General features: G+C 32.8%; 1 protein-coding gene across 5 annotated transcripts in view; it reads right to left on the minus strand.

Moving 5' to 3' along the window:
- Nucleotides 1-12,735, minus strand: part of EEA1 (early endosome antigen 1) — a 492,836-nt gene that overhangs the window by 19,730 nt on the left and 460,371 nt on the right. For all 5 annotated transcript variants that reach the window (XM_053226593.1, XM_053226594.1, XM_027071108.2 and 2 more), the window contains 4 exons: nucleotides 11,973-12,112; nucleotides 4,559-4,889; nucleotides 3,380-3,481; nucleotides 1,418-1,612 (listed from right to left, as the gene is read on the minus strand). In XM_053226593.1, the coding sequence (XP_053082568.1) occupies nucleotides 1,418-1,612; nucleotides 3,380-3,481; nucleotides 4,559-4,889; nucleotides 11,973-12,112 (768 nt within the window). The remainder of the gene's footprint in view (nucleotides 1-1,417; nucleotides 1,613-3,379; nucleotides 3,482-4,558; nucleotides 4,890-11,972; nucleotides 12,113-12,735) is intronic.

A 12,735-nucleotide genomic window follows, 5' to 3' on the forward strand; every position in this document is an offset into this window, starting at 1 on the left:
CTCCTGGAGGTAGGACCTTTAGGAAGTCATTAGCCCTCATACATGGGATTAGTACCCTTACAAGAAGAAACACAAGAGAGATAATCTCTCTTTCAGCCTTATGAGGCTACAGCAAAAAGCATCTACCTACAAGCCAGGAAATGGGTCTTCATATCACTGGATATGCCAGTGTCTTTATATTGGACTGCCCAGCCTATAGAACTGTGAGAAATAAACATTTACTGTTTAAGCCACCTAGTCTATGGTATTTTTGTTACAGCAACCCAAACTAAGACAACTATCAATAAAAACATTTCCTTTAAATCTCATAATTCTTATGGTGTCAATTAGTAAAGTCATACAAAGTATGGGCACATACATTAATCATAAATCTAAAAGAAATCATATTGTAATGAATAATTCAAGAGAAAATGTGTTCAAAATAGTTGGGCTTTTTTTTTTTTTTTTTAATTCATGAAGTTATGATGCTATAAAAATGAAGATTTGGGGAATACCTGAATATGAGGCTAACAGATTTGGGAGAAAAGAATGACCTCAAGACATCAAATCATACAACAAAATATGTACTGTGATAATTACATCCTGACTTAGGATTATATGTAACACCAAAAATGCACAGGCAAATTTGTCTACTCTTGTTTATTAGAAAATTACTCTTTTGTAAAGTGGCATTAATAATGGTTATAAAAACAGTGGTCAACATAAATTACCTATTTGCAAGGTTAATTTTATTTTCTCTAGTAATATGATAGCCAACTCTTAATGATATGACATACTTTGTTCTACATAATAGAGATTTCACTTTTCTCTTTTCCACGATATGCACATACCAACAGTAGGGAAAAGCTTTTTGTTCAAATATTAAATATAATACAACTTTGTCAACTCTTGGTGTGGACAAGTATTAAAACATACTTAAGAATAAAAAAATAGATACTAAATAAAAAATTAGAATAGTTTAGAAATGGAAACCATTAAAGATGTAACTTAAAATATCAAACAGTTATAACTCTATGAAACCTACATTCCTTAATTTTTTAAATGCATACCATTTTGTGGTTTTTGTTCTTATCTTCCCTTGGTAAGGATAATTTATTTTTAAATTCCTTTAAAATTTTCTAATACACTAGAGAGGCTATATAAATTACTCCCATCTCATTAAATGTTGTTATTTATGTCTATCAAATCATTAGTACTAGAATTTTAAATAAACATTATCTAAAAACGTGGTTATAGTGAATGGAAATCCAGATTTATATTATTTAATTACATATTTAAGCGCTTTTATACATTAGAAAATACTTTAAAAAATTGTGAGCACATGTAAATTTTTCCCTGTTGCAACTCATCTGTGTTATATTATCTTAACTGCAAAGACTGTCTTCCCATAGAAAGTAAACACATATCATATTACTACCTTCTGTGAAACAGCAATTTTAATTTCTCCTTGGAGTGCTTCAATTTGCTTTTTCTTCTGTTCAGTCAATTGCTTTAGCTCATTTATGTTCCCCTGAAGTTGCTGTTCTTCTTTTTCCTTTTGTTTTAAAGTATTCTGGGCCTGTGCCACTTGTCCCTGCATTGAACTGAGTTCCAAATTCAACTGATGAGAAGTCTAAAGAAAATAAAATCTGTTTAGCATTCATTCCATGAAGACACATTTAGTACCTACTACACACCAAGCATTACTCAGGTAGAAACCACCACTCCCCTGATGGCCATAGGAGATCAACAGTAACCAAAAAAAAAAAAAAATCCCTGCCCTCACGGAGCTTTCATAACTGACACTATTTGCTATTGGATGACATGCTGGATTAATCGTCAATATTTGTTTAATCTTACCTTCCTTTCTAACTTGTAAATATATATTTGGATAGAGCTTGTAAATGAACGAAACTGCTATTACCTTGTATCATAGGAAATAGGAATATCAACATCAAGCTTTAGACTGCTGGAATGTCCACTGACTTTCAAGAATATTCTCAAAATGCTAACTTAGTCTAATGGCCATGGTTAACCAAAAAGAACAGCTCCATATGAACTATGATAAAACTAAAATCATTTTTCGCAAGTATGTTTAGTATCTGATGACACTAAACTATACCATTCAATAGTTTCCTTATTTAGAGATCTGGGACATATTGTGCTATTACTTTGTTTTTACAGTCTACTAGGATCTATTTCTGTTCAAAATTAGGTATCATAAAAAGTCACACTGAGGTTCCTCTGTGGTCAGCGTGAACCACTATGATCTCACACCCTTCCAGCCAAAGTCATGTTTTCATGTTTTATGCATATTATGAACCTAATTTGAGCATTTGACTATATTCAAAGTTAATTTTGAAAAGTTTCACTGCTACATATGGTTGCTTCAGCTCATCTCCAACACAAAGGGAAGTATTTTTGTGCAAAACAGAAGACGGGTAGTGTAACAATAATGATGATTATAATATGATAACCAATGAGAAACTGACAGCTAACATTTGAGCTTTTATTTGCTTATTTTGTTAAGTGTTCTACGGACTTTGAAATATATTAACCCATTTATCTCTTATAATAATCCTCTGGCACAGATTCTCTTATTCGCCCCATTTTACTGCTGAGGAAACAGGAACACAGAGAAATTAAGTAATGTGCCTAAAGCAAGGCAAGTCAGCATAACGAGCAAATGGCACAGGCAGGATATAAATCTGGACAATCTGAACTCAGAGCTCGGGTAGTAAGTCACCATAATTTTTCCACTTAAAGGCTGGCATCTAAAACACAGGTGTCTTCTCTCCATCAACAACCAGACTACAATCACATTAAAGATTTCTCAGGACTAGGTTTTGCTGCTTTTATCAAATCATAGCTCTAGAAAAACTATATACCTGGGTTCTAACCGCAAGAGGTAGGTCTTCAGAGAATAACAACTGTATATTATACCCATTTATTTACTCATTTGCTGGTTTGTTTTTTATGGACAGCAATAAAAGCATTAACCATAAAAGAATCTGTTGTTATACAACCATTAACATACCATTAAATATAAATGTCCATGAAATAAAGAGCCCTTAAAATGTTATTTCTATTAAAAGCCTATCTAGATATTTTTTCAATCATAATAATGTACCCAAATCTAAGTTATCTAATTATAACTCTATAGTAAGTTGATTCAATTAACTTTATGAATTATAATCCTTTATTTTGGGTCTTTTATTATGAACTAGCTTAAATCTTTTTAGTAGTAGGTAGAACGCAAATGACAATTTTATACTATCTTTTTGTGATCCATTATGTTTCAGAGAAATAAACCTCCTTTGATTTAAGTATCAGTGTGAAAATATTTTGTAAATATAGAACTTATTATTCTTTACATATTTTATGTTACAGAAAATCTTACTTGCTTCTCTTTTTCAAGTGACTTTTTCAGTTCATTCTGTTCCTTAAGTGCATTTTCTGTCTGTACTTGAAGCTGATGCTTTAATTCTTTGCAAGTTTTTTCCTAAAACAAACAAAAAACTACATTATGCAGAAGATACTTGTAGTAGGTTTAAGAACTCTGATTTATACACTTAGTAAGATCCACACATAGAAATAAACCAGAATCACTGATGGTTTAGAATGGGATAGAATCATCCATTTCAGTTACAAAACTGGCAAATATTACAGCAATAAAGGCAGAGGGACGGGAAAAGGTTAAGAACTTCTATCATCAACCAACAGCAGAATACTCTGGAATTCTCTGGAATCCACATTTTATATCACATAATTAATTATAATTAACTTGTCATGCTATTTTAAAAGCATAACAATCCTTAAGAAAATGGAAAAAAGGAAATTTTTGTGAAAGAAAGCATTAAAAGAATAAATAAGGAATAATCACATATAACTTAAGAGGGAAGATGTACATGTAGGAGATGATTTCTCCAAACAGAAAGAAACATAAAAGTAACATACTAATACCATATATCTTTTGTGCTACTAAACACTTACACTGATCTTCACATTGAGAACAAAAGAATTTTACCTTTGCTGCTACTCTGTTATTCTGGGTTAAAGTATTTCTGAGAATACATTCCCCGTTAAGAATTTCCTGAGACTGTGTGACTTTTTTTCCATATAGTTTAAATGTGTTTTATGGTATCTCCAAGGCATGGTATTATCTAGACTTTTAGAATATTCAGTTGAGAAGTAGAAAGTTTATAGTGCCAGAATTAAAAGTCACGATCTTTCTGATCCTTTTCTGGTTTTTAGGCAAGTGAATAATGTCTGAACCAGCAGCTATATTCTCTGTGAAAATCTCTCTGAGGACAAACAGGAGGCAGTCTCCCAAATCTAGCATCATACCAGCAATAAAGAAAAACTGTTTATTCAACTGAAAGTTTCCTGGGCCTCTGGAAAATTATACTCACAAACACCAATATCTTTTTCTCAGGTTAAGCAATCCCAGTTCATTTCCTCGCAAGAATTAAAATCATTTAAATGTAGGATAAAAAGTCATCAGTGAATTAAGCAGAAACAAAAGTACGTTTTAAATAAAAATCATTTCTACCTAACCAAGTAAACATAAACAACTAACCAAATCTAATATAGCAGCTTTTCCTTTCTGGTTTTCCTTTTCAAATTCACTTTTGGAGTTCTTCAAAGAATCAGAAACTTTTGATAAATTCTCTTTGGCCGCAGAAAGCTCTGTCATTAGAGTTTCTTTCTCCATCTTCGATTTTTGCAGTTCTGCTGCTGCTGTTTGAATTTTGTTATTCAATTCCTTGTGCTGCATCTTTGCATCTTGACTTAAATTTTCAATTTCTTGTTCAAGGATTTTTTTTTCTTCCTCTTGCTTGGTAAGCATTTGCTTAATATTTTCAAGAGCTTCAGATTTTTTCTGTAGTTCCAACTTTGTACTGGATACTCTAGATATTTAAGAAACAACTTTTTAAATGATGCATAATTTGCCACGAAAAATTAATAATTACTGAGTTTTGAAACTTCCTTGTGTAGCTCAGAATAAAAATAAATTAATGTCATAAAACCACACAACTGAAAAAACCTTAAATGTGATCTGATCATGTAACAGAGATGATTTTCTTTGAGTCAAATAAGTTAGTGGTAAAGCTAAGACTACCTAACAATTCTCCTGACTTAATCCAGTCTTATCTATTGCAATAGATGCCCCCCCAAACTGTACATATAGCAGACCTTCTAACATATAGCACACTCTCTAATCTACAATAGCCAGAAAAGTTTTTCATGTACCTTAAAGAACCTACTCACTGTTAGCCCCCAAGCATATAGAGAATTTTGCCTCATTCCTTGAAAACATACAACACATTATGCTGTCTTTTAGGTATTAAACTTCAAACATGATTAACCCAGAAAAAAATAAGGCAAATTTCATCTCAAGCACAGAGAAAAAAGATTTACTTTAATCCTAGAGCCTAACAGATTATTCAAGAAACTTGTTATCATTTGTCCCTTAACATAAATTTGCTACACCTGAATGAAAAAGCTGTAAGAATAAGGAAATGAAAATATAGCTTCAAGAAAGTTAAAAACTTCTATTGTTTTGATAAAATTATGAACAAAATTATGAACCAAATTCAGTGAAATTATGCACTAAAAGAAAAACACATTAAAGATAAACAATTCTAAAAGTGAAAATGAAACTGGATGCAAAGTAATATTTCTGATGCTTTATAATCAGCATAAATTCAATAATATGCTAAAGAGAGGTTGTTAAAAGATGTACTAGCCACATATTTGTGGAGTTGGGTATTCATACAATACCAGAATATTTAACTTTGAAAATTTTCAACTTTTAGTCCCAGAAACTTACTTTTACTTTCTAAGTGGCTAGAAAAGATGGGAGTTGGGTGCATTCATAGGATACTGCACCTCACCGATTTTCAAAGGTATAAACAGAAGTCATTACACTGGGGCACCTGGGTGGCTCAGTCGATTAAGTGACAGACTGTTGATTTCAGCTCAGGTCATGATCTCATGGTTGGTCATGAGATCGTGCCCACATCAGGCTCCGTGCTGGGCATGGAGCCTCCTTAAGATTCTCTTTCTCACTCTCCCTTTATCCCACTCCTGTTCACACTCTCTAAATAAATAAATTAAATAAATAAATAAATAAATTTAAAAACAATCAGAAAAGTCATTACATTAATATTATTTTACCTTTTTAATACAGTTATAATTCCTATCAAGCAACCGTAAATTAGGACTTGATATATATTACTACGCTACTTAACTTCCCCATAAATAATTATTATAAAATCATAAGATTATGTAAACCAAAGAAGGCAAAACAGAAATAAAGGCTTTCATGGTCACTATAAAACTTTATTTTTAAAAAGGGTACTAAAGTAATAAATCCACAATCATAGTTGGAAACTTTAACACCCTTTCTCAGAAATTGACAGAACAACCAGAGGGAAAAAAATGGCAAAGATACAGAAGGTTAAACAACTTTACTTGGAAAGAGTAAGTCAAGGGAACAAAAAGTACAGTATAGGGAACACAGCCAATGGTACTATAATAATGTTGTCTGGTGACAGATGGTAGCTACCATTTTGGTGAACACAACATAACATACAGAGATGTTAAATCACTACGCTGTGCACCCTAAACTAATGTAACATTGTCTGTCAACTATACTCAAACAAAAAGAATTTTTTTAAACATTATCAACCACCTTGATTTAATTGATAGTTATAAAACACTTTATCTAACACAGAATACACATATGTGCACATGGAAAATTAACCAAGATAAGCCATACACTGGGTCATAAATAAGATAGTTTGAAAAGCTGAATTTTATAGAGTATGTTCTCTGTTCGCAATGGAATTAAATTAGAAGTCAATAAGTGTAAGCTATCTAGAAAATCTCCAAATATTTGGAAAGTAAACAATATACTTTTAACTAACCCAATATACTTCTAAATAACCCCATGCATCAAAAAAAAAAAAATCTCAAAGGAGATTAGAAAAAATATTAACTGTACAGTAATGAAAATACATCATAAGATGAGAGCTGGAAAGAGAATTAGATACATAGGTGTAGGTGGGCCTTGGGAAAGGGAAAACTTTACCCTGTTCTTTGGGTTGAGCCCTGGGATCAGAGATAAGGTTTAGTCAAATCCCAGATGTGTTTCCTTGGCCCCTTTTTTCCTATGTAGTACAGTAGAAATGCAAGACTCCACATAAAAAACATTTCCATAAAGTATATAGGCAAAAAAAAAAAAAAACCTTTAATATTAAAAGGTTTCCCTACCTCAAAATGATATAGAAGTCTCTGAGTGAGTTCTGAACCATACATTATTAGAACATAGACTAGAAATGGGCGCATTTACACTGAACCCATTAGAAATAGAAAGAAACACTGGGCCCATAGGGACCTCGGGAAGGAGAATAAGAACTAACTCAGAGGTGATCTTCATGGACTGATGACTGGGTTCCAGAGAAGACAAACTACTCAATGGGTGATATGAAGAATCAGATGTGCTCCCCAAATACCTGTGCACTGGTGTGAGAAGGAATGCCATTTAAGGTATCTTATGTACCTCTACATTCTCAAATTCAAAGCATCAGGATCCACTCTACTAGATGTGAAAACAAGAAATCTTTCATCATCACTTCCAAAGACAAAACCATGAAGGTGTCAAACAACTTAATTATCATCAGTATGATGGGTTTTATTTCATTTTCCTGAAGGGTACCTTTCCCAGGCTCTCAGCTTCCATCTGTAGGACTGAGAGTCAAAACTCTTCATACCCTTGTTACAGATCAAGTCTGTCAACTCACAGTGGCCTACTTAACATTTAAAGGCAAAGTGTACTGAAATGTGACTGGTCACAAGCCCTCCCATAAGACATCCAGATGAATGGGGTGGAACTGGTTTTTACCCATCATAATTCTAGTGAGTTTTGTGTCCATTGTAGATCTTGTAGCAAGACCCAATCCAAGCATCAACATCAAGAACAAGCTAAGAGATTAATTCTATCTTCGTAGTGAACAAAAGATAGCTCATCTTTGCAGCTTTAATCACTATTTAGGTTATGTCTGGAAGCACATACCCTCTCGGCCACCAAGGACATCTGAAATTTCATGCATAAATTAATATTTTAGATTCTAATATGTTCTAAACTAATCCATCCTTATACTCAGAGCTTTCATAAGCCCATTAAGCACTTAGTGCAAAATAGAAAAAAGACAATCTTCCTCAAGGTAATTTACTCCATCTGTTAAAAAACTGTCTACTATACTGATTTCACTAGACTAAGACATGTAACTACCATCTGCAGAAGCCTGACATCTGGCATTGACAAAATACAAAGAGGGTGAGGAACTGAGAAAATGAAACAGATACTACAAAAGGTAAACATTCACAGGGAAGGTTTCACATTAAAAAACTATAAAGAGAAGAGCAAACTAAACCCAAAATCTAAGGAAGAAACTACTAAAGAGAAGATGAGGTATAAATTAAACACAAAAGTGACAAAATCAAATTATAAGATTCTTTTAGAAAATTGACAAACCCCAAATTAGACTGATCAAGAAAAAGAGAATACCAATTACTGCTATTAAGAATAATAAGACATCACTATAGACCCTACAGACCTTAAAAAGTATAATGATACTATGAACATTATACCAATAAATTTGAAGTTTAGATGAAATGGATGTATTCCTTCAAAAACATAAATTACCAAAACTGACTCAACTAAAATGTTAGAAAACAATAATAGCCCTGTATCTATTAAATAAATTGAACTCCAAATTAAGAAGCAACCCAGAGAGAACTTCAGGCCAGTTGGTTCATTGGTGAATTCAATAAAACATTTAACAAATAAATAATACTTGTCACATACAAACTCTTTAAGAAAGGAGGGGAAGAGGGAATACTATCAATTTATTTTTAAGACCAACATAACCATGATTCCAAAGAACACTGCAAACCAGTAGTCCTCATGAATGCAAAGAAAATTTTAAACAAAGTATTATCAAGTCAAATAGAGTAATATATAAAAAGAATAATACAGGATGATCAAGTGGGATTTATCCCAGGAAAGCGAAATTATTTAATATTTAAAAAGCAATCAATAAAATTCACCATATTAACAGAATACAGGAGAAAAAACATACGATCATGACAATAGATGCAGAAAAAAGTTAATAAAAAAATTTAAGAAAACTAGCATATACAGAAATGTGCTCAATCTGATAAAGGAATCCACAAAAAACCTACAGCTAATTTCAAAATTAACAATGAAGTATTTCATGTTTCCTGCTCAAGGCTGGAAAGGAATCTACTTTCCTATCAAGGATATCTACTATCTTTTTACATTCAAATGTTCACTGGAGGTGTTGGCTAGCAGTAAGTCAAGAAAAAAGAAAAAACATCAGAGACCTACATACTGAAGAGAAAAAAAAAAAGGATAACTGTTGCTAATTCACATATATCAAGACTGTCCACTTGGAAAATTCTAAAAACTCTAGAAAACAAAAATGCAAACTTAACAAGGCTAGTCAATAGATAAGACTCAACTGTATGTTTATGCTAGCCACAAGTGATCACAAATTTATATTTAAAAAACAATTCCATTTGCAATAAAATTGAAAAACAAAGTTTCTAGGATTAAATTTAGCAACAGATATTCAAGATCCCTATTTTAAAAACAACAAAATGTTGACCAGAGATATTAAAGACATAATTATTAGAAATATACTATGTTCACAGATTAGAAGACTCAGTATTGTTAAAACATTAATTCTCTCCCAAAGTGAACTAGAGATTCACTGAAATTCCAATCAAAACCCAATAATTTTATTTGTAGAAATGGACAAGTTAATACTAAAATTTATATGTAAAAAGCCATGAACTTAACCAAGACAACTTTGAAAAAGAATTAAGTTGGAGGGCTGATACAGCCTGATATCAATACCTATACCAAGAAGATACAAAAATCAAAATAGGACGGTATTGATGTCAGGATATCATATAGACACATAGACCAATAAAACAGAATAAAGCCCACAAATAAACTCACATATATTAGGTAAACTGCTTTTGACAAAGGCATCAAAGGCCACTCACTGGAAGAAAAAAGTTTTATCCACAAATGGTACCAAAACAACTTAATGATGTACAGGAAAAAAAGGTGATCCTGGACTCCATCTCAGACCTCTCACAAAAATAAGTTCAACATAGATCCTAGACCTAAATGTAAAAACTAAAACTGTAAAACTTCCAGAAGAAAACATAAGAGAATTCTTCATAAACCCTGGGGATAGGCAGAGGTTTTTTCGAAATGACACAAAACATTAAACATAAAATAAAAATAAATGGCAAATTGAATTCAAGCAAAATTTAAAACTTTTCACTGAAAGACATCACCAAAAAACAAAAAACAAAACAAAACAAAAAAAAGCTGTTAGGAAAAGTCTTGATAATCTATTTGGTTAACTCACTGGCTATCTGGCAAAGAATCAGAACTTTGCATATATAAAGAACTCCTACAAATCAGTAATAAAAAGACCCAATGGGAAAAAATTTTGTAATAGGTGAAATAATTTAACAGACACTCCACAGTGAAGAAACGCAAATTAAACCCACAATAAGACCCCATTTCATATTCAATAAATAGCTAAAATTAAAGGACCAACAACACCAAATACTAGCAAGGATATGAAGCAATGAAACATTCCCAGTAGAAGTATAAAATGGTACAGCCATTTTGGGAAAAGGTTTCGTAATTTCTCATACAGTTAAACATACATCTACTCCACCACAGCCCTGTACTTTCACAAAAATACTTGTATAAGAACGGATAGCATCTTTATTCATAACACCTAAAAATTGCAAACAACCTAAAAATACTCACCAACAGAAAACAGATAAACAAACTGTAATGCATTCAGTGGAATAATATTCAACTATACACACAAAACTAAAAATAGTGCATTGTGCATTGAGAAAAAAAAAAAAAGCCAGTCATAAAAAAAAGAACATACTTGTATGATTTCATTTCAAAAACACACAACATTAATCTATGAAGGCTGAAAACAGAACTGTGGTTTTCTACAAGGTATTGACTAGAAGGGCACCCGAGGAAACTCCATGGGTATGAAAATGTTGTGGGTGGGAGGGCATATTATTACACAGAGTATACGCTTACTAAAACTCAAAATTTTATATGTAAGATCTGTGCATTTAACAGTATGTAAATTTTACTTCAATAATTGTTAAAAGGTACACTGATTCTGGTGTTTCCCTTGTGTTCATAAATACGATCTGCCAAGATATACCACAAAGCTAAAATAAGTCATTTCTTGTAAGAAAGTATGCATTCCCTACTTGGTATAGTCCCTCAACGCAGAAGCCTGATTGCTCTTGGGTGATATATATAAATATTCCTCTATTTGTTAATTTCAGAGTAATTTATTCAAATCAGTGAACAACTCAAAACAATTGCTTTAACCCAGATAAATGAATACCATATTACTGTTGAAAAGAGACTAGATGACCCAAATTTTCAGTCCTTTCTAGTGAAGGTAAATTTAACCATACTATGATGGTTTTATTTTTCATTCAATATTAACATCAGATTATAGAACCAATAGGAAAAAACATTTAATAAATCTTTAAGCACTGTGATAGCAAAACTGAAATCCCAAGAGTTTTTTAAAATGTTTGAGAGAGAAAGAGAAAACGGGAGCGCACGCACGCACACACGCGCACACACACACACACACACACACACACACACACACACACACACAATGGGGGTGGTGGGCAGAGAGAGAATCCCAAGCAGGTTCTGTCAATGCAGAGCCTCACACAGGGCTTGATCCCACAAACCATGACATCATGACTTGAGCTGAAATCAAGAGTGGCACGCTTAACTGACTGAGCCTCCCAGGCACACCTGAAATCAGAAGATTTTAACACTTAGTTTATAATCCTCTCCCTTAAGTAGTTTAGCTTACATTTCTTTCTCCACTTCAAGTTGTTTACTCAATTCTGTGGCTCTAAGGTCTAAATCTGTATTCAGCTGTCTTTGCAGTTGTAGATCCTGCAAAGCTTGCTCCTTGTTTCCTTTAACTTCAAGAGTATCAGCTTCTAGTTTCTATGAAAGAAACAGAATACAGTAACCATTTTAATGTCAATAATTATCCATTTATTATTAAATATAACATTTTTGTTTATACTCAAATTGGTGTTGACATAACACAGAGTAATAACCATAAAATGTTTATGTTATAACAAAAAACACATTTTCCATTCTTTTTTTTAAATTTTTTTTTCAACGTTTTTTATTTATTTTTGGGACAGAGAGAGACAGAGCATGAGCGGGGGAGGGGCAGAGAGAGGGAGGCACAGAATCGGAAACAGGCTCCAGGCTCCGAGCCATCAGCCCAGAGCCTGACGCGGGGCTCGAACTGACGGACCGCGAGATCGTGACCTGGCTGAAGTCGGACGCTTAACCGACTGCGCCACCCAGGCGCCCCCACATTTTCCATTCTGAAGCCACTACTGAGTAAAGGAACTATTTATTTTGGAATCTTTCAGAGGACCTACCAGCAGGCTTTGTACATGACAGGCAGTCACCAAGTTTCTGTTTTTTAAAATTAACTCTAAATAACAGAATAAACTTAAAATAATTGTGTCTATTGCTAGGGTAAAAGTTATTAAGTACCAAAAAACTAGGTAACAGGTTCATACATAGGCTCATTAACATATATTATCCAG

Source organism: Acinonyx jubatus, chromosome B4 (assembly GCF_027475565.1).
Source record: "Acinonyx jubatus isolate Ajub_Pintada_27869175 chromosome B4, VMU_Ajub_asm_v1.0, whole genome shotgun sequence".
NCBI lineage: Eukaryota > Metazoa > Chordata > Mammalia > Carnivora > Felidae > Acinonyx > Acinonyx jubatus.